The sequence below is a fragment of the Agelaius tricolor genome, unplaced genomic scaffold, assembly GCF_023055355.1.
Source record: "Agelaius tricolor isolate 1412-34295 unplaced genomic scaffold, bAgeTri1.0.p SCAF_139, whole genome shotgun sequence".
NCBI lineage: Eukaryota > Metazoa > Chordata > Aves > Passeriformes > Icteridae > Agelaius > Agelaius tricolor.
The window spans coordinates 74,834-101,671 of NW_027269399.1; the positions used below are offsets into that span (position 1 = coordinate 74,834).

The 26,838-nt window shown below is 64.2% G+C and overlaps 1 protein-coding gene and 1 long non-coding RNA gene across 16 annotated transcripts; both read left to right on the forward strand.

Annotated features, from left to right (window-relative positions):
• Positions 1–1,838: 1,838 nt before the first annotated feature.
• On the forward strand, positions 1,839–26,838 carry LOC139586789 (plasma membrane calcium-transporting ATPase 3-like). 9 transcript variants are annotated; one of them, XM_071420407.1, is made up of 23 exons: positions 1,840–1,943; positions 3,970–4,042; positions 4,706–4,862; positions 5,514–5,711; positions 6,495–6,752; positions 7,494–7,619; positions 7,690–7,818; positions 8,473–8,514; positions 8,601–8,768; positions 9,613–9,827; positions 10,830–11,072; positions 12,282–12,523; positions 13,195–13,429; positions 14,355–14,540; positions 15,473–15,560; positions 15,645–15,751; positions 17,200–17,463; positions 18,978–19,191; positions 21,037–21,248; positions 22,054–22,161; positions 22,449–22,465; positions 23,975–24,113; positions 25,418–26,838. In XM_071420407.1, exons 3-23 carry the CDS (start codon positions 4,712–4,714, stop codon positions 25,757–25,759), a joined length of 3,684 nt encoding a protein of 1,227 aa, XP_071276508.1. In that variant the 5' UTR covers positions 1,840–1,943; positions 3,970–4,042; positions 4,706–4,711; the 3' UTR covers positions 25,760–26,838. The 9 variants fall into 9 exon arrangements, with proteins under 9 accessions (XP_071276514.1, XP_071276510.1, XP_071276516.1 ...); XM_071420408.1 differs by lacking the exon at positions 22,449–22,465 and adding an exon at positions 23,464–23,480; XM_071420410.1 differs by having other exon boundaries at positions 1,842–1,943; positions 17,200–17,391.
• LOC139586787 (uncharacterized) lies at positions 2,161–3,087 on the forward strand. Of its 7 annotated transcripts, none has more exons than XR_011678001.1 (3): positions 2,161–2,362; positions 2,403–2,445; positions 2,504–3,087. It is a non-coding gene; the product is annotated as an uncharacterized lncRNA (long non-coding RNA). The 7 variants fall into 7 exon arrangements; XR_011678003.1 differs by having other exon boundaries at positions 2,161–2,347; positions 2,403–2,460; positions 2,523–3,087; XR_011678002.1 differs by having other exon boundaries at positions 2,161–2,347.

Genomic DNA, 26,838 nt, shown 5'->3' on the forward strand with positions numbered 1-26,838 from the left:
CCCTGTGCTGTCCCCAATGTGTCCAGCGGGCTGAGGGTCCCCAGTGTCACTTCCCTGCACTGGCCTGGTGTCCCCAGCGGGCTGGGGGTCCCCTCCTTGGTGACACCAATGTCCCCAGAGTGCTGGGGGTTCTCATTGTCCCCCTCTTTAGGTGTCCCCAATGGCTTTGGGGGGCCCCTCTTTGGTGTCCCCAATGTCCCCAAGGCTCTGGGGGTCCCCAGTGTCCCCTCCTGGGGGTGTCCCAAATGTCCCCACGGCTCTGGGGGTCCCTGGTGTCCCCTACTGGGGGGGTTCCCATTGTCCCCACGGCTCTGGGGGTCCCCAATGTCCCCCCCCAGGTCCCCCTAAATCCCCCCAAGACCCCGAGGAGCGACAGCGGCTGCTGGCCCCGCCCCCGAGAGCTCGCAGCCAATGGGAAGCGCTCCCGCTGCGCGCGGCCCTGCTATTGGTAGATAGAGATGTCGGTTATTTTTTTGTCCCAAGCGGCCAATCAGGAGCAGGGGTGGGGCGAGAGGGGCGTGGTCTGGATGGAGGTGATGTCATCGCCGCTGGCCGCGCCTCCCGTGCGTTCTCATTGGTGAAAAAGGGCGGGAGGGGCGCGCGCCGCGCTGTGATTGGCGGGGAGGGGGCGGGAAAGGGGCGGGGCCAGAGGGAAAGGCACGTGGAGGGGGGACGGGGATGGGGACAGGGACAGGGACAGGGATGGGGACACAGGGATGGGGACAAGGAAGGGACAGGGATGGGGACAGGGACAGGGATGGGGACAAGGAAGGGACAGGGATGGGGACAGGGACAGGGATGGGGACACAGGGATGGGGACAGGGATGGGGACAGTGTTGGGGACGGGGATGGGGACAGGGACGGGACAGGGATGGGACAAAGATGGGGACAGGGATTGGGTGGGACAGAGATGGGACAGGGGCAAGGACGGGGACAGGGATGGGGACACAGGGATGGGGACAAGGATGGGACAAGGAATGTTATGGAGATGGGGACAGGGATGGGACAGGGACAGGGATGGGAACAGGGAGTGGACAGAGATGGGGACAGGGACAAGACAAGGTTGAGGACTGGGATGGGGACAGGGATGGGACAGGGACAAGGACAGGGACAGGACACGGCTGGAGACAGGGATGAGATGGGGACAAGGATGGCCACAAGGACAGGGATGGGGACGGGACAGGGATGGGGACAGGACAGGGATGGGGACAAAGAATGGACAGGGATGGGGACAGGGACAAGGACAGGGACAAGGAGTGGACAGAGATGGGACAGGGATGGGGACAGGGATTGGGTTGGACAGGGATGGGGACAGGGACAAGGACAGGGACAAGGAGTGGACAGAGATGGGACAAAGATGGGGACAGGGATTGGGTTGGACAGGGATGGGACGGGGACAAGGACGGGGCAGGACAGGGATGGGACAGGGATGGGGACAGGAATGGGGACAGAGCGTTTCCCTTGAGCTGACGCTGTCCCTGGTGTCCCCACACCCTCTGTCCCTCGTGTCCCCCACCCTTGTGTCCCCCGTGTCCTCCCTGTCCCGTGTCCCCCCCGTGTCCCCCCGGTGGGTGGCCCGGCCCTCCAAGGGACGGGGACACTGATGTGACACCCGGGGGGGGGGACAGGAGGGGACAGGCGAGACACGGGGGGGGGGTGACAAGGGGACGGGACACACATGAGGTGGCACGGGGGGGGTGACACCGGGGGGTGACAAAGGGGAGGTGACAAAGGGGAGGTGACAAAGGGGAGGGGACAACCCCCGGTGGTCTCCATCAGCGACATCGGGGACGGAGGGGGGGGGTGGGTATGGGGGGGGGTGTGGAGGGCTCCTGCCCAGTGGGCGTGGCCTCCCTGCCAGGCCCCGCCCCCCCGCAGGCCCCGCCCCCGGCCCGCAGCGCCTACGGCAGCGCCGCAGCGCCGGGACCGATGGGCCGGGACCGGTACCGGGGGGGGCCCGCGGGGCCGGGGGGGGCTCGGGGGGGCTCCGGGGGGGGGTCCGGGCTCGGGGGGGGGCGCGGGGGGAGCGGGGGAGGGGCGGGGGGAGGGGGCAGCGCGCGGGGCTGCGGGAGGGGGGAGGGGGGAGGATGAGGGGGGAGGGGGAAAGGGGGGATTGGGGGGGATGGGGGGGGGCGGGAGAGCGCGGGGGGAGGGGGAAAGAGCGGGGGGGGGCACCTGGGCAGGTGTGAGGCCGGGGGGGGGGAGGGGGGGCGGCCAGGGGTGGTGGGGACAGCTGAGAGCGGGTGTGACACGGATGTGCGGGGACAGGGACGGCCGGGGGTGAGCAGGTGTGACAGGGCCAGGTGTGACAGGGCCAGGTGTGTCCAGGTGTGACAGGGATGGCCGGGTGTGACAGGGCCAGGTGTGACAGGGCCAGGTGTGACAGGGCCAGGTGTGTCCAGGTGTGACAGGGATGTCCAGGTGTGACAGGGGTGACAGGGCCAGGTGTGACAGGGCCAGGTGTGACAGGGATGTCCAGGAGTGACAGGGGTGACAGGGCCAGGTGTGTCCAGGTGTGTCAGGGATGTCCAGGTGTGTCGGGGATGTCCAGGTGGGACAGGGCCAGGTGTGGTGGGGACTGGTGTGACCAGGTGTGACCAGGTGTGTCAGGGATGTCCAGGTGTGACCAGGTGGGACAGGGCCAGATGTGTCCAGGTGTGTCAGGGATAACCAGGTGGGACAGGGCCAGGTGTGACCAGGTGTGTCAGGGATGTCCGGGTGTGACAGGGCCAGGTGTGTCCAGGTGTGTCGGGGATGTCCAGGTGTGACAAGGCCAGTTGTGGTGGGGACCGGTGTGACCAGGTGTGTCCAGGTGTGTCAGGGACGTCCAGCTGTGGTGGGCCCAGGTGTCACCAGGTGGCACAGGGGTGACCAGCTGTGCCCAGGTGTGTCGGGGATGTCCAGGTGTCAGGGCCAGATGTGCCCAGGTGTGTTCAGGTGTGTCGGGGACAGGCGTGAGCAGGAACTGGGAGTTCCTGGAGGCTCTGGGGGTTACTGGGAGTTACTGGGGGCACTGGGGGTTACTGGGGCATTGGGAGTTACTGGGGTGAACTGGGAGTTACTGGTGTGAACTGGATATACTGGGAGTTACTGGGATTCACTGGGGGTTACTGGGAGCACTGGTGGTTACTGGGATTCACTGGCGGTTACTGGGATTCACTGGGAGTTACTGGGATTCACTGGGGGTTACTGGGAGCACTGGCGGTTACTGGGAGCACTGGGGGTTACTGGGGGCACTGGGTGAACTGGGATTCACTGAGGGTTACTGGGATTCACTGGCGGTTACTGGGGACACTGGGTGAACTGGGACATACTGGGAGCACTGGGAGAGCCCTGAGCTCCTGGGGACCCTGGGACTGGCTGGGGTTTCACTGGGCAAACTGGGACTTACTGGAGGTTACTGGGAGCCCACGTGTGCCCAGCTGTGCCGCGCTGTGGGCGGGGCTTTCCCCCGCTGTGGGCGGGGCTAACAACACGGGGGCGGTGGTTTTCCCCCGCGTGGTGGGCGTGGTTTTGCCCATATATGGACGGGCAGGTCCCGGCCCCCGCTCCGAGGCCCCGCCCCCCGTTTGGCGCAGTCCGCGCGCGCCGCCGCAGGGCCGGGGGCGGGGCCTCGGCGCTGGGCACGGGCGCTGATTGGCTGAGAGCGTGGGATGGACAGGAGGGGGCGCGGCTTGGGCGGAGCGAGACGGGACTGGGGGGACTAGGGGGACTGGGAAAACTGGGGAGAACTGGGGGGGACTGGGGAGAACTGGGAGGGACTGGGGGAACTGGGGGCATTGGGATTTACTGAGAGGAACTGGGGGGACTGGGAAAACTGGGAGGGACTGGGAGGGAACTGGGATTTATTGGGGGCACTGGGACCTATGGGGAAGAACTGGGGGAACTGGGAGTCACTGGTGGTCACTGGTGTGGCCGGGGGGCGGGGCCGCTGCCCGCTGTCCCCTCAGGTGTCCCCGCTGTCCCCAGGTGTGGCCCGGACAGGGGGGGCGGCCGGGCCCCCCCCGGCGAGACCCCCCCCAGGCCCCGCCAGCGCTGACAGGTGAGGGGCGGTGGCGCTGGCCCTGTCCCCAGCCGTGCCCCCTGTCCCCATTGCTGTCCCCTCCTTTTGTCCCTCCTGCTGTCCCCACGCTGTGCTCGGTGTCCCCCGGCTCTGATGCCTTCAGCCATGTCCCCAGCGCTGTCCCTCTGTCCCCAGCGCTGTCCCCAAACCCTGAGCGCTGTCCCCAACGCTCTTCTCACGTTCCCAACCCTATCCCCAGGCCCCCATTGGTGGCCTCAGTGCTGTCCCCATGTCCCCAGCCCTGTCCCCTGTCCTCAGGCCTGTCCCCATCTCTCTTCCTGTGTCCCCAGTTGTGTTCCCAGCTCTGTCCCCTGTCCCCACGGCTGTCCCCTGTCCCCAGCAGTGTCCCCATCCCTGTCCCCATTGCTGTCCCCTGTCCCCATCCCTGTCCCCACGCTGTCCCCACGCTGTCCCCTGTCCCCATTGCCGTCCCCGGCAGTGTCCCCACGCTGTCCCCTGTCCCTTTTGCTGTCCCCTGTCCCCATTGCCGTCCCCGGCAGTGTTGCCACACTGTCCCCAGCAGTGTCCCCTGTCCCCATTGCTGTCCCCTGTCCCCATTGCCGTCCCCGGCAGTGTCCCCACGCTGTCCCCTGTCCCCATTGCCGTCCCCGGCAGTGTCCCCACGCTGTCCCCTGTCCCCAGGCCGCCATGGGGGACGCCGGGGGGGGTTTTGGGCTGGCGCTGCCGGAGCTGCGGGCGCTGATGGAGCTCCGGGGCTCCGAGGCGCTCCTGAGGCTGCAGCGGGACCTGGGGGGGGTCCCGGGGCTCTGCCGCCGCCTGCGCACCTCCCCCACCGACGGTAACGCCCCCCGGAACCCACCGGGACCCCCCTGGGACCCCCCAAAACCACCGGGACCACCCAGAATCCACCGGGATCCCCCAGAACTCACCGGGACCCCCCAAAACCTGCCGGGACCCCCCCGGGACCCCCCAAAACCCGCCAGGACCCCCCCAAAACCAACGGGACCCCCCGGGACCCCCCAGAACCAACCGGGACCCCCCAGAACCCACCGGGACCCCGCTCAACCCACCAGGACCCCACAGAACCCACTGGGAGCCCCCCAAAACCTACCGGGACCCCACAGAACCCACCAGGCCCCCCCCAAAACCCATCGGGACCCCCCAGAACCCACCGGGACCCCGCAGAACCCACCGGGACCCCCAGAACCTGCCCCAACACCCCCAGACCCCTCATTCCCCTTGGGAAACCCTTGGGAACCCCCCCTGGCATTCCCAGAACCCCCCAAAACCACCCTGGAGCCCCAAAACCACCCAGGACCCCACCCCACCCCTGCAGAACCACCATGACCTCCCCAAAATCCCCCCAGGACCCCCAGAACCCCCCAAAACCACACGGGGTCCCCAGGGTGGCTGTGGGGGTGACACCCGTGTCCCCAGGGCTGTCCGAGGGTCCCTGGGGTGGCCCTGGGGGTGACACCCGTGTCCCCAGGGCTGTCCGAGGGTCCCCCGGAGCTGGAGCGCCGCCGCCGGACGTTCGGCCGGAACTGGATCCCCCCGCGGCGCCCCAAGAGCTTCGCGGCGCTGGTGTGGGAGGCCCTGCAGGACGTCACCCTCGTCATCCTCGAGGTGGCCGCGCTCGTGTCCCTCGGGCTGTCCTTCTACGCCCCCCCCGGCGCCGCCGATGAAGGTGACACCTCTGTCCCCATCAGGGATGTCCCCGTCCCTGTGTCCCCATCCCGCTGCCCTCCCCAGCCCTGTGTCCTGTCTGCTGTCCCCATGTCCCCAGCTCTGTGTCCCCACCCCCTGTCCCCATCCCGCTGCTGCCATCCCCTTGTCCCCACATCCTCATCCCTGTGTCCCCATGTCCCCAAATCCCCATCCCCTACACCCCTGGCCATGTCCCTGCGTGTGACACTGGTGTCCCTACGTGTGTCACCTGTATCCTCCCATGTCCCCACGTGTGTCGCCATGTCCCCACGTGTGTCACCCATATATGGCCTCATGTGTGTCACCCGCGTCCGCACGTGTGGCACCTCTGTCCCCGGTGTCCCCATGTGTGTCACCCGTGTCCCCATGTGTGTCACCCATGTATGTCCCCATGTGTGTCACCCGCGTCCCCATGTGTGACACCGCTGTCCCCGCTGTCCCCACGTGTGTCGCCGATATCCCCACATGTGACACCTCTGTCCCCGCTGTCCCCACGTGTGTCGCCCATGTCCCCATGTGTGTCACTGATATCCCCCCCATGTGACACCTCCGTCCCTGCTGTCCCCACGTGTGTCGCCGATGTCCCCCTGTGTGACACCTCTGTCCCCACGTGTGTCGCCGATATCTCCCCATGTCACACCTCCGTCCCCACTGTCCCCACGTGTGTTGCCGATATCCCCCTGTGTGACACCTCCGTCCCCGCTGTCCCCACGTGTGTCGCCGATGTCCCCCTGTGTGACACCTCCGTCCCCACTGTCCCCAGCGTGCGGGCAGGCGTCGGGGGGCACGGAGGACGAGGGCGAGGCGGAGGCCGGCTGGATCGAGGGCGCGGCCATCCTGCTCTCGGTGGCCTGCGTGGTGCTGGTGACGGCGTCCAACGACTGGAGCAAGGAGCGCCAGTTCCGGGGGCTGCAGAGCCGCCTGGAGCGCGAGCAGCGCGTGGCCGTCCTGCGCGGGGGACACCTGGCACAGGTGCCCGTGGCCGACCTGGTGGTGGGGGACGTCGTGCAGGTCAAGTACGGTGAGTGACACAAAGATCGGGGACGTGGTGGGGACAGAGGCTGTGGGGTTGTGGTGGCGTTGCATGTCGCCATCTTGATGGCATCTCTTGTGGCCGTCTCAACTGCCATGTCCATCCCTTGTCCCCATCCCCTGTCCCAATCCCCTGTCCCCATCCCTGTGTCACCATCCCCATCCTGATGCCATTCCTGTCCCCATTCCTGTCCCCACTCTTGTGTCCCCATCCTCTGTTCCCACCCTTGTGTCACCATCCCCATCCCAATGCCATCCCATGTCCCCATCCCCTGTCCCCCTGTCCTGGTGTCACCATCCCCATCCTGATGCCATTCCTGTCCCAGTCTCTGCGTCACCATCCCTGTGTCCCTATCCCATGTCCCCATTCCTGTGTCCCTATCCCAGTGTCCCCACCTTTGTGTCACCATCCCCGTCCCAATGCCATCACCGTGTCCCCATCCTCATGTCCTCTTGTGTCCCCACACCCATGGGCACACAAAGGCACACCAGGGGACATCAGGACACATCGGGGCACACCACAAGGTCCTGGTCACACCATGGTGACACGACACCTGGTCCAGGGACACCCCAGGGGACATCACAGGGTCCATGGTCACTCCATGACACACCACCAGGTCCCCGGTCACACCGGGACACACCACAAAGTTCTGGTGACACAGCCCCGATGCCTGGTCTGGCGACACCCCAGGACACCCGGTGACACCGCGGTGGCCCTGTCCCCTCCCAGGTGACCTCCTGCCGGCCGACGGGGTCCTGATCCAGGGCAACGACCTCAAGATCGACGAGAGCGCCCTGACCGGGGAGAGCGACCACGTGCGCAAGTCCCTGGACAAGGACCCACTGCTGCTCTCGGGTGAGGGATGTTTGGGGACACGGGGGGGACACCGAGGGGACCGCGCCGTGACCCGCGGTGTCCCCGCCAGGCACCCACGTCATGGAGGGCTCGGGCAGGATGGTGGTGACGGCCGTGGGGGTGAACTCGCAGAGCGGCATCATCTTCACCCTGCTGGGCGCCGCTGGGGACGACGAGGACGATGGCAGGGACAAGAAAGGTGACACCACCGCCGGGGGTGGCCGCTGGTTCCGTGGGGACTGTCCCCAAGGGGGCTGGCGCTGCTTGGCGCTGTCCCCAAGGAATCTGGCACTGGTGGCACTGTGGGTGGCTGGTGACTCTGTGGGATCTGTCACCTTCTGTGGGATCTGTCACCTTCTGCCCCCAAGTCCCTCCCATGTCCATGAAGGGTCCAAGCCCTTCTGTCCCCCTCGCTCTGTCCCCAAGGTCCCCAGACCCTCTGTCCCCTTTGTCCCCTCTGTCCTCAAGGTCCCCAGACCCTCTGTCCCCTCTGTCCCCTCTGTAGTCTCCAGACCCTCTGTCCCCTCTGTCCTCAAGGTCTCCAGAGGTCTCCAGGGTCCCCAAGGTCCCCAGACCCTCTGTCCCCTCTGTCCCCAGGGTCCCCAGACCCTCTGTCCCCCTCTGTCCCCTCTGTCCCCAAGGTCCCCAGACCCTCCGTCCCTTCTGTCCCCATGTGCTCCACCCCTCCCATCCCTGTCCCCAGCAGTGCCACCACTGCCACTCCCCTCCCCCAACCCCACTGCCACCACCCCTCCCTGTCCCCACCCTGGGGGCTCTCCCTGTCCCCCCCCCCCCCCCCCCGCCCAGGTCACATTTCGGGGTGTCCCCACCCCCCCCCCACTTTGTCCCACAGGGAAGGCCCAGGATGGCGCCGTGGACACCCCACAACCCAAAGGTGCTTTGGGGTCGGGTGGGGACAACCCCAAAGCCCCCTCCCCGTGTCCCCCCCTTGTCCCCCTGCCACGTGGCCGGTGTCCCCAGGCAAGCGGCAGGACGGGGCGGTGGCCATGGAGATGCAGCCGCTGAAGAGCGCCGAGGGAGGGGACACGGCCGACGGGCCGGGGACACGGCCCCGAGGTGGCACCAAGAAGGAGAAGTCCGTGCTCCAGGCCAAGCTGACCCAGCTGGCCGTGCAGATCGGGAAGGCAGGTGGGGGCTGGCGTCCCCAAAGGAGGGGACAAAGGGTTGGGGACGTGTCCTGAGGGGTGGCCGAACAAGCATGGGGGAGATGTCCCCAAGGTGTCCCCAAGAAGGAACAAATTGGTCCTGCAGGGCAAAGTGACCCAAGTGACCGTGCAGATCCGGGGGTTGGGGGTCTCCAAGTGAGGGGACAAAGGGTTGGGGACACGTCCTGAGGGGTGGGGACACTGCGGGCAGGTTGGAGACATGTCCCCGAGGTGGCTCCAAGGACAAATCAGTGCCCCAGGTCAAACTGAGTGTGCAAATCGGGGTCCCCAAATGGGGTGGCAGGGGGTTGGGGACACTGGGGACGTGTCCTGAGGAGTGGCTGAACACCACCAAGGGTGGGGACATGTCCCTGAGGTGGCCCCAGGAAGGACAAATCGGTCCTGCAGGGCAAAGTGACCCAACTGAGCCTGGAGATTGGGGGGCTGGGGGTCCCCAGTGAGGGGACAAAGGCTTGGGGACACATCCTGAGGGGTGGGGACACTGTGGGCAGGTTGGGGACACGTCCCTGAGGTGGCCCCAAGGACAATTCAGTGCCACAGGTCAAAATGACCATACAAATTGGGGTCACCAAATGAGGGGACAAGGGGTTGGGGACATGTCCTGAGGGTGGGGACATCAGGCACAAGGTGGGGACATCAGGCACAAGGTGAGGACAAGGACACGGGGTGTCCCCAAGAAGACCAAACCAGGCCAAACCGACCCAAGTGACCACGCACACATCAGAGGGTTCGGTGTCCCCCAAGGGGGTGACAGGGACACGGCGACCTTTGGTGGGGCACCGCGTCCTGAGGGTGTCCCCGCGCAGGCCTGGCCATGTCGGCCATCACCGTCATCATCCTCGTGCTCTACTTCGTCATCGAGACCTTCGTGGTGCAGGGCCGGCCCTGGCTGGCCGAGTGCGCCCCGGTCTACGTCCAGTACTGGGTCAAGTTCTTCATCATCGGCGTCACCGTGCTGGTGGTGGCCGTGCCCGAGGGGCTCCCGCTGGCCGTCACCATCTCGCTGGCCTACTCCGTCAAGGTGGGCGTCTGTCCGCGTCCGTTCGTCCGTCGTCTCTCTGCCCGCGCCCGCCCGGCCACGCGTGTCCGTTCGTCCATCCGCGTCCGTTTGCCCACCGTCTCTCTGTTCGTGTACAGCTGGCCGTCTGTCCATCCACGTCTGTCTGTCCATCCATGTCCGTTTGTCCGTCCACGTCTGTCTGTCTCTCCATGTCCGTTTGTCCCTCCATGTCCGTTCGTCCCTCAGCGTCCGTTTCCCCACAGTTTCTCTGTCCGTGTCCGTCCAGCCGTTTGTCCCTGCCGTGTGTCCGTTTGTCCCTCCACGTCCATTTGTCCATCCGTGGCCATTTCGCCATCATCTCCCTGTTCGTGTCCAGCTGTCCCTCCATGTCCGTTTGTCCACCCATGTCTGTTTGTCCCTCCACGTCCATTTGTCCATCTGGCTATTTGTCCATCTGGCCATTTGTCCATCCATGTCCATTTGTCCCTCCATGTCCATTTGTCCATCCACGCCCATTTGTCCCTCCATGTCCGTTTGTCCATCCATGTCCACTTGTCCATCTGTCCATTTGTCCCTCTGTGGCCATTTGTCCCTCCATGTCCACCCATATCCATTTCTCTATCATCTCCCTCTGTGTCCATCTGGCCATCTGTCCATCCACGCCCATTTGTCCCTCCGTGCCCGTTTGTCCATCCATGTCCATTTGTCCATCTGGCCATTTGTCCCTCCATGGCCATCTGTCCATTCACGCCCGTTTGTCCCTCCGTGCCCGTTTGTCCATCTGGCCGTTTGTCCATCCATGGCCATCTGTCCATCCACGCCCGTTTGTCCCTCTGCGCCCATTTGTCCATCCGTGTCCATCTGTCCATCCATGTCTGTTTGTCCATCTGGCCATTTTTCCACCTGGCCGTTTGTCTTTTTTCCTCCCCCATTTTCCCCCCCCCATTTCTCCCCGATTTTTTTTCCCCCAAAATTCCCCCCAAAATTCCCCCCCAAAATTCCCCCCTCTCTCCTCCCCCCCAGAAAATGATGAAGGACAACAACCTGGTGCGGCACCTGGACGCGTGCGAGACCATGGGCAACGCCACGGCCATCTGCTCGGACAAGACGGGCACGCTGACCACCAACCGCATGACGGTGGTGCAGGCCTACGTGGGGGGGTCCCACTTCAGCCGCCCCCCGGCCGCCGCCGCCCTGGCGCCCCCCACGCTCGACCTGCTGGCCCAGGCCATCGCCATCAACAGCGCCTACACCAGCAAGATACTGGTGAGGGCAACTGGGAGGCACTGGGAGGGGGTTTGGGGTGAATTTGGGGGGATTTGGGGGGGTTTTGGGAGCGTTTTTGGGGGGGTTTTGGGGGGAATTTAGGGGATTTTGGGGGGGTTTTAGAGGGGATCACATGCCCAGGCCACCAGGCCATCGCCGTCAACAGCGCCTACACCAGCAAGATACTGGTGAGGGCAACTGGGAGGCACTGGGAGGGGACTGGGAGGGGCTGGGGTGAGGTTTGGGGGGATTTTGAGGGGGAGTTTGGGGGGGTTTTGGGGGATTTGGGGGAGTTTTAGGGGCGTTTTTGGGGGGTTACAGGGCCAGGCCATCGCCATCAACAGCACCTACTACACCAGCAAGATACTGGTGAGGGCAACTGGGAGCACTGGGAGCACTGGGAGGCACTGGGAGCACTGGGAGGCACTGGGAGGGGGTTTGGGGTGAATTTGGGGGAGTTTGGGGTGATCTGGGGGGGTTTTGGGGGGATTTGGGGGGGTTTTGGGGGGTTATTTGCACAAGGCATTGGCACCAACAGCGCCTACACCAGTAGGATACTGGTGAGGGGCAACTGGGAGCACTGGGAGGGGGCTGGGAGGGGTCTGGGGTGGGATTTTGGGGGGAATTTGGGTGGGGGCTTGTGGGGTTTTGGGGAGATTTTAGGGGAGTTTTTTGCCCCCCCATCCCCTTTACCTGTCCCTTTATCTGTCCCCTTTACCTGTCCCCTTTACCTGCCCCCCACCCTTTACCTGCCCCTCTCACCTGCCCCCTTTACCTGCCCCCTTTACCTCTTCTCCCCCCTTTACCTGCCCTCATCCCCTTTACCTGCCCCCCTCACCTGTCCCTTTATCTGTCCCCTTTACCTGCCCCCTTTATGTGTCCCCTATCCCCATAATTACCCCCTTTACCTGTCCCCCGCCCTTTACCTGCCCCCATCCCCTTTACCTGCCCCCTTTACCTGCCCTCATCCCCTTTACCTGCCCCCCTCACCTGCCCCCCACCCTTTACCTTCCCCCCTCACCCTTTACCTGCCCCCTTTACCTGTCCCCCACCCTTTACCTACCCCTATCCCCTTTACCTGCCCCCTTTACCTGTCCCCCTTTACCTGCCCCCATCCCCTTTACCTGCCCCCTTTACCTGCTCTGCCCCCTTTACCTGCCCCCCTCACCTGCCCCTTTACCTGCCCCCCTCACCTGTCCCCGTTTCCAGCCCCCCGAGGCCCCCGGGGCCCTCCCTCGCCACGTGGGCAACAAGACCGAGTGTGCGCTGCTGGGGCTGGCGCTGGCGCTGGGCCGCGACCCCGAGGCCGAGCGGGCGCAGGTGCCCGAGGAGCACCTGGTCAAGGTGTTCACCTTCAACTCGGAGCGCAAATCCATGAGCACGGTGACCCGGCGGCCCGGCGGCGGCTACAGGCTGCTCTGCAAGGGCGCCTCCGAGATGGTGCTGCGCAGGTGAGGGGGGCACGCACCTGGGGAGGGGTAAGACGACCCCAAAACACACCTGGGGAGGGGTAAGACACCCCCAAAACACACCTGGGGAGGGGTAAGACGACCCCAAAACACACCTGGGGAGGCTAAAAGGGGCTCCCAGGAGACCCCAGAACTCCCCCAGGTGCAGCTCCATCCTAGAGCCAGGGTCGCCCTGATCTACCTGACGTCCCCTGACTCACCTGTCCCCCCAACTCACCTGTCTCCCCCTGATTCATTGTCCCCCCCGACTCACCTGTCCCCCCTGACCCTCCCTGTCCCCCCGTGACTCACCTGTCCCCCCCTGACTCACCTGTCCCCCCTGACCCTCCCTGTCCCCCTGACTCACCTGTCCCCCCCTGACTCACCTGTCCCCCTGACCCTCCCTGTTCCCCCCAACTCACCTGTCCCCCCTGACCCTCCCTGTCCCCCCCCGACTCACCTGTCCCCCCTGACCCTCCCTGTCCCCCTGTGACTCACCTGTCCCACCTGCCCCCCCAGGTGCACCTCGATGCTGGAAGCAGGGGGGGGTCCCATAACCCCTGAGCCCCCTCCCCTGACCCTCCTTGTCCCCCCTGACTCACCTGTCCCGCCCTGACCCTCCCTGTCCCCCGTGACCCTCCCTGTCCCCCCTGTGACTCACCTGTCCCCCCCAGGTGCACCTCGATGCTGGACGCGGGGGGCGCCCCGCGGGCGCTGGCGGGGCCGGAGCGGGAGGAGCTGGTGCGGCGCGTGGTGGAGCCGATGGCGGCGGGGGGGCTGCGGACCCTCGCCCTCGCCTTCCGCGACTTCCCCGCCCGGCCCGAGCCCCCCTGGGACGACGAGGCCGCCGTGGTCGGGGAGCTCACCTGCATCGCCATCGTGGGCATCGAGGACCCCGTGCGGCCCGAGGTGCGGGGACATGAGGGGAAATGGGGACATTGGGGACATGGGGGACATTGGGGGGACATTGGGGACATTGGGGACATGGGGGACATGGGGGACATGGGGGACATGAGGGGAAATGGGGACATGGGGGACATGGGGGACATGGGGGGGGGAGCTCACCTGCATCGCCATCGTGGGCATCGAGGACCCCGTGCGGCCCGAGGTGCGGGGACATTGGGGGAAATGGGGACATTGGGGACACTGGGGACATGGGGGACATTGGGGGGACATTGGGGCATTGGGGACATGGGGGACATTGGGGACATGGGGACATGGGGGGGAGCTCACCTGCATCGCCATCGTGGGCATCGAGGACCCCGTGTGGCCCGAGGTGCGGGACAGGGGGGGACATGGGGACATTGGGGACATTGGGGGACATTGGGGGACATTGGGGACATGGGGGGGTGTGGGGACATGAGGGGAAATGGGGACATTGGGGACATGGGGGGATGTGGTGGGAATGGGGACATTGGGGACATTGGGGACATGGGGGGGGAAATGGGGACGTGGGGACATGGGGAGTGTGTGGTGATATGGGAGGGATGTGGGGACATTGGGACAAAGGGGACATGGAGGGACATGAGGGGGACATGGGGACAAAGGGACATGTGGACACGGATGTGGGGACATGGAGGGACATGGGGACATGGGAACATGGACACGGGGGTCGTGGGGACGTGAGGACATGGGGGGACACTGGGGACATGGGGGGAGTGTGGGGACATGGGGGGATGTGGGGACATTGGAACAAAGGGGACATGGGGGGGACAAAGGGGACATGGGGGGGAAATGGGGACACGGGGATGGGGGACATAGGGGGGAAATGGGGGACACCGGGGACAGGGCGGTGGCACTGCGGGGACAGCACGGGCACGGGTGCGTGTGGCAGGTGCCCGAGGCCATCCGGAAGTGCCAGCGCGCGGGGATCACGGTGCGGATGGTGACAGGTGACAACCTGGACACGGCGCGCGCCATCGCGGCCAAGTGCGGCATCCTCCCCGCCGGCGGTGGCGGCGACTGGCTGTGCCTGGAGGGGAAGGACTTCAACCGCCGCATCCGCAACGACCGCGGCGAGGTGGCACTGGGGACACTGGGGACACTGGGGACACTGGGGACACTGGGATGGGCACTGGGGACACTGGGGGACACTGGGGACAGTGGGGACACTGGGACAGGGATTGGGGACACTGGGGACACTGGCTGTGCCTCGAGGGGAAGGACTTCAACCGCCGCATCCGCAACGACCGCGGCGAGGTGGCACTGGGGACACTGGGGACACTGGGACAGGGATTGGGGACACTGGGGACACTGGGATGGGGACTGGGGACATTGGGGGACACTGGCTGTGCCTCGAGGGGAAGGACTTCAACCGCTGCATCCGCAACGACTGCGGCGAGGTGGCACTGGGGACACTAGGGGGGACTGGGAGGGACTGGGATGGGGACTGGGGACACTGGGGGACATTGGGACAGGGATTGGGGACACTGGGATGGGGACTGGGGACACTGGGAGGGACTGGGAGCTCTGGGAGGGGGATTAGGATCCCTGGGAATGGGACTGGGGACACTGGCAGTGATTGGGACAGGGACTGGGGACACTGGGGATGGGGACTGGGGACACTGGGAAGGACTGGGAGGCACTGGGGGGGGGTCTCTGGGGGTCTCACAACCCCGAACCCCCCCAGGTGGAGCAGGAGCACTTGGCCAAGGTGTGTGGGGCTGTCTGGGGGGGTTCAGGTGACCCTGGGGGGGTCCTTGGGGGTCTCGGGGTGTCCCTGGGGGGGTCTCTGGGGGTCTCACACCCCCCCCCCCAGGTGGAGCAGGAGCACCTGGCCAAGGTGTGTGGGAATGTCTGGGGGGGTTCAGGTGACCCTGAGGGGGTTCAGGTGACCCTGGGGTGGTTCAGGTGACCCTGGGGGATCCTTGGGGGTCCCTGAGGGGTCCCTGGGGGTCTCGGGGTGTCCCTGGGGGGGTCCCTGGGGGTCTCACACCCCCAAACCCCCCCCAGGTGGAGCAGGAGCGCCTGGACAAGGTGTGGCCCAAGCTGAGGGTCCTGGCTCGGTCATCGCCCACCGACAAACACACGCTGGTGAAAGGTGCGAATTTGGGGAGGGGTCCCGGGGGGGTTGGGGGGTTGGGGGGGGGTCTCGGGGGTCTCACCTGTCCCCCCCCGTCCCCAGGGATCATCGACAGCACCATCGGGGACCAGCGCCAGGTCGTGGCTGTCACCGGCGACGGCACCAACGACGGCCCCGCCCTCAAAAAGGCCGACGTGGGGTTCGCCATGGTAACGCCCCCTCCCCAAAATGGGACCACTCCCCAAAATGGGACCCTTCCCCAGAATGGGACCCCTCCCCAAAATGGGACCACTCCCCAAAATGGGAACCCTCCCCAGAATGGGACCCCTCCCCAAAATGGGACCACTCCCCAAAATGGGAACCCTCCCCAGAATGGGACCCCTCCCCAAAATGGGACCCCTCCCCAAAATGGGACCCCTCCCCAAAATGGGGCCCCTCCCTGAAATGTGATGCTCGAGAACCCTCCAGGATTGGGACCCCCAAAATCCCTCCCCGAATTGTGGGACCCCTCCCCACATAGCGGGACCTCTCCACGAAATGAGACCCCTCCCCAAAATGGGACCCCTCCCTGAAATGCAATGCTCAAGAATCCTCCTGGATTGGGACCCCCAGAACCCCTCCCCAAAATGGGTTTCTGAAGACCCCTCCCCAAATATTGGGACCCCTCCCCAAAATGGGAAAATCCTTCCTAATGGGGACCCCCAATTAGGGGGGGAATTCCTGAGACCCCTCCCCAGATTGGGAGCCTCAAGACCCTTCCTGAAAAAGGAATCCCCGAGGCTCCAGATCTCCCCCTCCCAAAATGGGGACCCCTCCCCATCCCTGTGCCCACCTGGGGCTCACCTGCGCCCACCTGGGTGTCACCTGTGCCCACCTGGGTGTCACCTGTCCGTGTCCCCCAGGGCATCGCGGGCACGGACGTGGCCAAGGAGGCCTCGGACATTGTCCTGTCACCCACCTTGGTGTCACCTTGGGGTTCCTCATCCCTGTGGTCACCTGGGGCTCACCTGTGCCCACCTGTGCCCACCTGTCCGTGTCCCCAAGGTCATCAAAGGCATGGACGTGGCCAAGGATGTCTTTGACATCCCCTCACCCACCTGGGGCCACCTTGGGGTCACCTTGGGGTTCCCCATCCCTGTGGCCACCTGAGGGTCACCTGTGCCCACCTATGCCCACCTGTGCCCACCTGTCCGTGTCCCCCAGGGCATCGCGGGCATGGACGTGGCCAAGGAGGCCTCAGACATTGTCCTGTCACCCACCTGGGGCCACCTTGGGGTTCCCCATCCCTGTGGTCACCTGGGGCTCACCTGTGCCTACCTGTGCCCACCTGTCCGTGTCCCCCAGGGCATCGCGGGCATGGACGTGGCCAAGGATGTCTTTGACATCCCCTCACCCACCTGGGGTCACCTTGGTGTCACCTTGGGGTTCCCCATCCCTGTGGCCACCTGAGGGTCACCTGTGCCCACCTGTGCCCACCTGTCTGTGTCCCGAAGGGCATCGCAGGCACAGACGTGGCCAAGGAGGCCTCGGACATTGTCCTGTCACCCACCTTGGTGTCACCTTGGGGTTCCTCATCCATGTGGCCACCTGGGGCTCACCTGGGGCTCACCTGTGGTCACCTGGGGCTCACCTGTGCCCACCTGTGCGTGTCCCCCAGGGCATCGCGGGCACGGACGTGGCCAAGGAGGCCTCGGACATCATCCTGACCGACGACAACTTCTCGAGCATCGTCAAGGCCGTCATGTGGGGCCGCAACGTCTACGACAGCATCGCCAAGTTCCTGCAGTTCCAGCTCACCGTCAACGTGGTGGCCGTCATCGTGGCCTTCACCGGCGCCTGCATCACACAGGTGAGCTCACCTGGACAGGTGGGACATGGGGGGATGGTCATCGTGGCCTTCACCGGCGCCTGCATCACCCAGGTGAGCTCACCTGGACAGGTGGGGCATGGGGGGATGGTCATCGTGGCCTTCACGGGCGCCTGCATCACACAGGTGAGCTCACCTGGACAGGTGGGGCATGGGGGGATGGTCATCGTGGCCTTCACGGGCGCCTGCATCACCCAGGTGAGCTCACCTGGACAGGTGGGACATGGGGGGCTCACCTGGACAGGTGGGACATGGGGGGCTCACCTGGACAGGTGGGACATAGGGGGTGTCATTGTGGCCTTCACCGGCGCCTGCATCACACAGGTGAGCTCACCTGGACAGGTGGGACATTGGGGGGTGACATTGAGGACTTCACTGGTACCTGCATCACCCAGGTGAGCTCACCTGGACAGGTGGGACATGGGACATGGAGGGTGTCATCGTGGCCTTCACTGGCGCCTGCATCACACAGGTGAGCTCACCTGGACAGGTGGGGCATGGGGGTGTCATCGTGGCCTTCACCGGTGCCTGCATCACACAGGTGAGCTCACCTGGACAGGTGGGGCATGGGGGTGTCATCGTGGCCTTCACCGGTGCCTGCATCACACAGGTGAGCTCACCTGGACAGTTGGGCCATGGGGGGGCTCACCTGGCCAGGTAGGACATGGGGGTGACATTGAAGATTTCACTGGTACCTGCATCACCCAGGTGAGCTCACCTGGACAGGTGGGACATGGGACATGGGGGGATGGTCATCGTGGCCTTCACGGGCGCCTGCATCATACAGGTGAGCTCACCTGGACAGGTGGGACATGGGGGGGCTCACCTGGCCAGGTGGGACATAAGGACACCTGGGTAGGATGGTGGCCATCATGGTGGCTGTCACTGGTACGTGCATAATGCAGGTGAGGGGTTACCTGGGCAGGTGGGGTCACCTGGGTCAGAATCACACAGTCCCACACCTGTGCCCACCTGTCCCATCTCTGTCCCCACCTGTCCCATTCCTCTGAGCTCACCTGATCCCACCTGATCCCACCTGTGCCCACCTGTGCCCACCTGAGCTCACCTGATCACACCTGTGCCCACCTGTGCTGACCTGTCCCCACCTGTCCCATTCCTCTGAGCTCACCTGTGCCCACCTGTGCCCACCTGTGCTCACCTGATCACACCTGTGCCCACCTGTGCTGACCTGTCCCCACCTGTCCCATTCCTCTGAGCTCACCTGTGCCCACCTGTGCTCACCTGATCCCACCTGATCCCACCTGTGCCCACCTGTGCTCACCTGTGCCCACCTGAGCTCACCTGATCCCACCTGTGCCCACTTGAGCTCACCTATGCCCACCTGTCCCATTCCTCTGAGCTCACCTGATCCCACCTGTGCCCACCTGCCCCATCTCTGTCCCCACCTGTCCCATTCCTCTGAGCCACCTGAGCTCACCTGTGCCCACCTGATGCCACCTGATCCCACCTGATCCCACCTGTGCCCACCTGAGCTCACCTGATCCCACCTGATCCCACCTGTGCCCGCCTGATCCCACCTGATCCCACCTGTGCCCGCCTGTCCGCAGGACTCCCCGCTGAAGGCGGTGCAGATGCTGTGGGTGAACCTCATCATGGACACGCTGGCGTCGCTGGCGCTGGCCACGGAGCCGCCCACGGAGGCGCTGCTGCTGCGCCGCCCCTACGGCCGCGACCACCCGCTGGTGTCCGGCACCATGCTGCGCAACATCCTGGGCCACGCCGCCTACCAGCTGCTGGTCATCTTCACCCTGCTCTTCGCCGGTCAGTGACACGGGCAGGGTCCTACAGGTGATGGGAACCCATGGGGACACATGGGGACGTGGTGGGATACAGTGGGACACAGCCCCTTCCAGTCATCCCCACCTGCTGGTCATCTTCACCCTGCTCTTCGCCGGTCAGTCATGGGGACAGGGTCCTACAGGTGATGGGAACCCATGGGGACACATGGGGACATGGTGGGACACAGTGGGACATGGTGGGACACGGTGGGACACATGGGGACATGGTGGGACACGGTGGGACACATGGGGACATGGTGGGACACAGCCCCCACCAGCTGCTGGTCATCTTCACCCTGCTCTTCGCCAGTCAGTGACATGGACAGGGGACATCATGGGAGGGTCCTACAGGTGATGGGAGCCCATGGGGACACATGGGGACATGGTGGGACACAGTTGGGACATGGTGGAACATGGTGGGACACAGCCCCTACCAGCTGCTGGTCATCTTCACGCTGTTCTTCACCGGTCAGTGACACGGGCAGGGGACATCACGGGAGGGGACATCCGGGTGATGGGAGCCCATGGGGACACATGGGGACATGGTGGGACACAGTGGGACACATGGGGACACGGTGGGACACAGCCCCCACAAGCTGCTGGTCATCTTCACCCTGCTCTTCGCCGGTCAGTGACACGGGCAGGGGACATCATGGGAGGGTCCTACACGTGATGGGAACCCATGGGGACATGGTGGGACACAGTTGGGACATGGTGGGACACAGCCCCTACCGGCTGCTGGTCATCTTCACCCTGTTCTTCGCCGGTCAGTCACGGGGACATCTGGGTGATGGGAGGCCATGGGGACACATGGGGACATGGTGGGACACAGTGGGACATGGTGGGACACGTCCCCTTCTGGTCATCCCCACCTGCTGGTCATCTTCACCCTGCTCCTCGCCGGTCAGTGACACTGGGGACAGGTGACAATGGACACAGGGGAGGGTTTCCCATACCAACGGCCATGTCCTTACGTGTGTCCCCATGTCCCCAGGGGTGTCCCCAAGGGTGTCCCCATGTCCCCAAGGGTGTCCCCATGAGTGTCCCCGTGTTCCCAAGGGTGTCCCCACGAGTGTCCCCATGTCCCCAAGGGTGTCCCCAAGGGTGTCCCCAAGGGCGTCCCCAAGGGTGTCCCCGTGTCCCCACAGGGGAGGTGCTGTTCGACATCGACAGCGGCCGCGCGGCCCCGCTGCACACGCCGCCCTCGGAGCAGCGCTGTCCCCAAGGGTGTCCCCAAGGGTGTCCCCATGTCCCCAAGGGTGTCCCCAAGGGTGTCCCCAAGGGTGTCCCCAAGTCCCCAAGGGTGTCCCCACGAGTGTCCCCACGAGTGTCCCCATGTCCCCAAGGGTGTCCCCAAGGGTGTCCCCATGTCCCTGTCCCCATGTCCCCAAGGGTGTCCACACGAGTGTCCCCGTGTCCCCAAGGGTGTCCCCGTGTCCCCAAGGGTGTCCCCACGAGTGTCCCCACGAGTGTCCCCGTGTCCCCAAGGGTGTCCCCACGAGTGTCCCCATGTCCCCAAGGGTGTCCCCACGAGTGTCCCCAAGGGTGTCCCCACGAGTGTCCCCAAGGGTGTCCCCATGTCCCCAAGGGTGTCCCCAGGGGTGTCCCGGTGTCCCCAAGGGTGTCCCCACGAGTGTCCCCACGTCCCCCACGAGTGTCCCCACGTCCCCAAGGGTGTCCCCAAGGGTGTCCCCACGTCCCCAAGGGTGTCCCCATGTCCCTGTTCCCATGTCCCCAGGGGTGTCCCCAAGGGTGTCCCCACGTCCCCAAGGGTGTCCCCACGAGTGTCCCCACGTCCCCAAGGGTGTCCCCATGTGTGTCCCCACAGGGGAGGTGCTGTTTGACATCGACAGCGGCCGCGCGGCCCCGCTGCACGCGCCGCCCTCGGAGCACTTCACCATCATCTTCAACACCTTCGTGCTGATGCAGCTCTTCAACGAGCTCAACGCGCGCAAGCTGCACGGCGAGAGGAACGTCTTCGAGGGCGTCTGCGCCAACCCCATCTTCTGCGCCATCGTCCTGGGCACCTTCGCCGTGCAGGTGGGACACGGGGACACACGGGGACACCTGGGGACACCTGGGGACACACATGGGGACACACATGGGGACATGCAGGGACATCTTCGAGGGTATCTGTGCCAACCCCGTCATCTGTGCCATTGTCCTGGGCACCTTCGCCGTGCAGGTGGGACACGGGGGCACCTGGGGACACCTGGGGACATCTGGGGACATGGGGACACACCTGGGGACATATATGGGGACATGCAGGGACGTCTTCGAGGGCGTCTGCGCCAACCCCGTCTTCTGCGCCATCATCCTGGGCACCTTCGCTGTGCAGGTGGGACACGGGGACACACGGGGACACCTGGGGACACCTGGGGACATGGGGACATGGGGACACACAGGGACACACATGGGGACACTGTGGGGACACTGTGGGGACATTGTGGGGACACGGGGGTGGCCGGGTGGGTCTGTGACCCCTGTGTCCCCTCGTGTCCCCTCTGCAGGTGCTGATCGTGCAGTTCGGGGGGAAGCCCTTCAGCTGCTCCTCATGGGGACATTGTGGGGACATTGTGGGGACATTGTGGGGACACGGGGATGTCCAGGGGTGGCTGGGTGGGTCTGTGACCCCCGTGTCCCCCCCTGTGTCCCCTCATGTCCCCTCGTGTCCCCTCTGCAGGTGCTGATCGTGCAGTTCGGGGGGAAGCCCTTCAGCTGCTCCTCATGGGGACATTGTGGGGACATTGTGGGGACATTGTGGGGACACGGGGATGTCCAGGGGTGGCCGGGGCAGTGTGTGACCCCTGTGTCCCCCCCTGTGTCCCCATTGTCCCCTCTGCAGGTGCTGATCGTGCAGTTCGGGGGGAAGCCCTTCAGCTGCTCCCCCCTCAGTGCCGAGCAGTGGCTCTGGTGCCTCTTCGTGGGCGTGGGGGAGCTCGTCTGGGGACAGGTACGGAGACCCCGCCCACCTGGGAGCCCCGCCCACCTGGGAGCCCTGCCCACACCTGGGAGCCCCGCCCACCGGGGGAGACCCCGCCCACCCCCACCTGAGGGGACCCCAGCCCCACGGGAGCCCCAAACCTGGGGACTCCAAAGGACCCCACCCACCCGCAGAAGCCTATGGGGACCCCCCCAACCCCATGGCACCCCCCTGTCCCCATTGTCCCCAAGGTGTCCCTGGGGTGTCCCCCAAAGTGTCCCCAGGGTGTCCCCAAAGTGTCCCCAATGTCCCCACAGGTGCTGGTGTGCGTCCCGGGGGGGCCACAGTGCCCCAGCCCCACGGGCGGTCAGTGGCCGGAGCCCGATGACCGCACTGACCCCATTGACCCTGGGGTGTCCCCAATGTCCCCAAAGTGTCCCCAATGTCCCCGCAGGTGCTGGTGTGTGTCCCGGGGGGGGCCGCAGTGCTCCAGCCCCACAGGCGGTCAGTGGCCGGAGTGGCCGGAGTGGCCGGAGCCCAATGACCGCACTGACCCCATTGACCCTGGGGTGTCCCCAATGTCCCCAGGGTGTCCCCAATGTCCCCAAGGTCCCCAAGGTGTCCCCAATGTCCCCAGGGTGTCCCCAATGTCCCCAAGTTGTCCCCAAGGTGTCCCCAATGTCCCCCGCAGGTGCTGGTGTGTGTCCCGGGGGGGGCCGCAGTGCCCTGGCCCCACGGGCGGTCAGTGGCCGGAGTGGCCGGAGCCCGATGACCCCACTGACCCCATTGACCCTGGGGTGTCCCCAATGTCCCCAAGGTGTCCCTGGGGTGTCCCCAAAGTGTCCCCAAAGGTGCTGGAGTGTGGTCCTGGAGGGCTGCAGTGTCCCAGCCCCACGGGCGGTCAGTGGCCGGAGCCCGATGACCACACTGACCCCCATTGACCCCAAGATGACCACACTGACCCTGGAGTGTCCTCAATGTCCCCAGGGTGTCCCCAAAGTGTCCCAAATGTCCCCAAGGTGCTGGTGTTGTCCCGGGGGGGCCGCAGTGCCCTGGCCCCACGGGCGGTCAGTGGCCAGAGTGGCCGGAGCCCAATGACCCCATTGACCCTGGGGTGTCCCCAATGTCCCCAGGGTGTCCCCAATGTCCCCAGGGTGTCCCCAAAGTGTCCCAAATGTCCCCAAGGTGCTGGTGTTGTCCCGGGGGGGCCACAGTGCCCTGGCCCCACGGGCGGTCAGTGGCCGGAGCCCGATGACCGCACTGACCCTGGAGTGACCCCAATGTCCCCAGGGGTGTCCCCAGTCCCCAAAGTGTCCCCAATGTCCCCCGCAGGTGCTGGTGTGTGTCCCGGGGGGGCCGCAGTGTCCCAGCCCCATGGGCGGTCAGTGGCCGGAGTGGCCGGAGCCCGATGACCCCACTGACCCCATTGACCCCAAGATGACCACACTGACCCTGGAGTGTCCCCAATGTCCCCAAAGTGTCCCCAATGTCCCCAAGGTGTCCCCAATGTCCCCCACAGGTGCTGGTGTGTGTCCCGGGGGGGGCCGCAGTGCCCTGGCCCTGTGGGCACTCAGTGGCCAGAGCCCGATGACCACACTGACCCCATTGACCCTGGGGTGTCCCCAATGTCCCCAAGGTGTCCCCAAGGTGTCCCCAATGTCCCCACAGGTGCTGGTGTGCGTCCGGGGGGGCCGCAGTGCCCCCGGGCGGGCGGGCAGTGGCCGGAGCCCAATGACCGCACTGACCCCATTGACCCCAAGGTGTCCCCACTGTCCCTGGGGTGTCCCCAAGGTGTCCCCAAAGTGTCCCCCAATGTCCCCACAGGTGCTGGTGTGTGTCCCGGGGGGGGGCCGCAGTGCCCCCGGGCGGGCGGGCAGTGGCCGCAGGGCTCCGGCCACGCTGACCAGGCCGAGCTGGACGCGGCCGAGCTGCGCCGGGGGAAGGTGCTGTGGGTCAGGGGCTTGAGCCGCATCCAGACCCAGGTGAGACCCCTCCCCAAAATGACCCCACACCCCGAAATCCCCTCCTTTGACCCCCCAAAAACGGGGGGAATCTTAAAATTCGGGAAATGTCGCGGAAAAAGTCTCAAAATTTGGGGAAAAATTGAGAAATTTGGAATTTTGGGGTAGGGGGGTTTGGGGTTTCCTGGCCCCCAAGATTCCCCTTTTATCCCAAAATTTTGGGGAAAACACCTGAATTTGGGGAAAATCTCAAAATTTTGGGGAAAATCTTAAAATTTGGGGGGAAAAATCCAGAAATTTTGGGAGAAAAATGCAGAAATTTGGGGGAAAAATCCAGAAATTTGGGAATTGCCAAGGGGGAATTGGGAGTTTTGGGGTAGGGGGGTTTGGGGTTTCCTGGCCCCCAAGATTCCCCTTTTTATCCCAAAATTTTGGGGAAAATGCCTGAATTTGGGGAAAATCTCAAAATTTTGGGGAAAATCTTAAAATTTGGGGGAAAAATCCGGAAATTTGGGAATTCCCAGGGAAATTGGGAGTTTTGGGGTTTCTTAGAGGAGGAGTTTGGGGTGGGAGGGGTTGGGGTTTCCTGGCCCCCAAGATTCCCCTTTTTATCCCAAAATTTTGGGGAAAATACCAAAATTTTGGGAAAATCTCAAAATATTGGGGAAAATCTTAAAATTTAGGGGGAAAAATCTGGAAATTTGGGGGAAAAATCCAGAAATTTGGGAATTGCCAAGGGGGAAATTGGGAGTTTGGGGTTTCTTAGAGGAGGATTTTGGGGGGGGGGATTTTTTTGGAAAGGATTTTTTGGGGGGGGGATTTTTTTGGGAAAAGATTTTTTTTGGGGGGGGAAATTTTTGGAAAAAGATTTTTTTGGGGGGGGGGGGATTTTTATGGGAGGGAGATTTTTTTGTTATTTTTTTCTTTTTTTTTTTGGGGGGGGTCACTTTATATTTTTGGGGTGTCCCCCCCTCTCCATTCAGATTTGAAAACATTGAGGGGTGGGGATTTTTTTTGGGGGGGGGGGATTTTTTTGGGAAACAATTTTTTTGGGGGGGGGGAATTTTTTTTGGGGGGGGATTTTTTTGTTATTTTTTTTCTTTTTTTGGGGGGGGGGATTTTTTTGTTATTTTTTTCTTTTTTTTGGGGGGGGGGATTTTTTTTTTGGGGGGGGGATTTTTTTTTTGGGGGGGGGGAATTTGTTATTTTCTTTTTTTTGGGGGGGGGGATTTTTATGGGAGGGAGATTTTTTTCGTTGGTTTTTTTTTTTTTTTGGGGGGGGGGTGTCACTTTAATTTTCACGATTCCCCCCCCCCCCCCTCCAGATGCGCGTGGTCCGCGCCTTCCGCAGCAATTTGGGGGGGGGTCCCCCCGCCCCTGCCTCGGCCGGAGCCGCCGCCCCCCCCTGGGGCTCCTGGTGGGCGGGGGGGGGCCCTTTCGGGGTGCCCCCCCACGCCGAGCTCATTTTCGGCGACACCCGCGACATTCCCTTGATCGACGACACCGACGCCGAGAGCGAGGCCCCGCCCATCCGCGCCCCGCCCCCGCCGAACCGCAACAACAACCACAGGCCCCGCCCCCCGGCCCCGCCCCCCGGCCTCAGCGCCCCCCCCGGGCCCTTCTGCCCCCCCCCAGGGCGCCTGCACAGCCTCGAGACCTCGCTCTGAGCGGGGGGGGGGGGGGGCCCAAAAATTCATCCCCAAATTGGGGGGGGGGGGGGGCCCAAAATTCATCCCCAAATTGGGGACACCCCCCCCCCCGAAATTGGGGGACACCTCCCCCGAAATTGGGTCCCTTTCAAATTGGGGGATCCCCCCCTCAAATTGGGGGACCCCCCCTCAAATTGGGTCTATTTGAAATTGGGGGATCCCCCCTCAAATCCTCAAATTGGGGACCCCTCCCAAAATTGGGGGACCCCCCCTCCAAATTGGGTCCCTTTAAATTGGGGACCCCTCCCAAATTGGGTCCCTTTAAAATTGGGGCCCCCCCCCCTCAAATTTGGGATCCCTCCCCCTCAAATTGGGTCTATTTGAAATTGGGGACCCCCCCCCGCCATCAAATTTGGTATCCCTCCCAAAATTGGGGACACCTCCCCCTCAAATTGGGTCCCTTTAAATTGGGGACCCCCCCTCAAATTTGGGATCCCTCCCAAAAATTGGGGACCCCCCTCAAATTGGATCCCTTTCAAATTGGGGACCCCCCCCCTCAAATTGGGTCTATTTGAAATTGGGGACCCCCCCCCTCAAATTTGGGATCCCTCCCAAAATTCGGGGACCCCCCCCCTCAAATTGGGTCCCCTTTAGATTGGGGGACCCCCCCCCTCAAATCCTCAAATTGGGGGACCCCCTCCCAAATTGGGGTCCCTTTCAAAATTGGGGACCCCCCCCCCTCAAATTGGGTCCTTTAAATTGGGGGATCCCCCCTCAAATTTGGTCACTTTTCAAAATTGGCGACCCCCCCTCAAATTTGGGATCTCTCCCAAAATTGGGGACCCCCCCTCCCCTCAAATTGGGTCCCTTTAAAACTGGGGGACCCCCACCCCAAAAAATTGGCGACCCCCCCCCCAAATTGGGCCCCCCCCGCATTTCAAATTCGGGACCCCTCCCCAAATTGGGGACCCCTCCCCTTTTAAATTTGGGACCCCCCCCCACATAAGCCATGTTTTATTTTTTTGGGGGGGTGGGGGGGCACAGCTGGGTTGGGGGGGGGGGGTGGTTTTAATTAATTTAATGAACTCATTAATTTA

What these genes read in the sequence shown, in the direction of transcription:
- LOC139586789 (XM_071420407.1), top strand. Translation starts at nt 4,712, where the DNA reads ATGGGGGACGCCGGGGGGGGTTTTGGGCTGGCGCTGCCGGAGCTGCGG. An exon ending in CGCTGGCCTACTCCGTCAAG is followed by an intron (nt 9,828 to 10,829) that starts GTGGGCGTCTGT and finishes CCTCCCCCCCAG; the next exon opens with AAAATGATGAAGGACAACAA. An exon ending in CAAACACACGCTGGTGAAAG is followed by an intron (nt 15,561 to 15,644) that starts GTGCGAATTTGG and finishes CCCCGTCCCCAG; the next exon opens with GGATCATCGACAGCACCATC.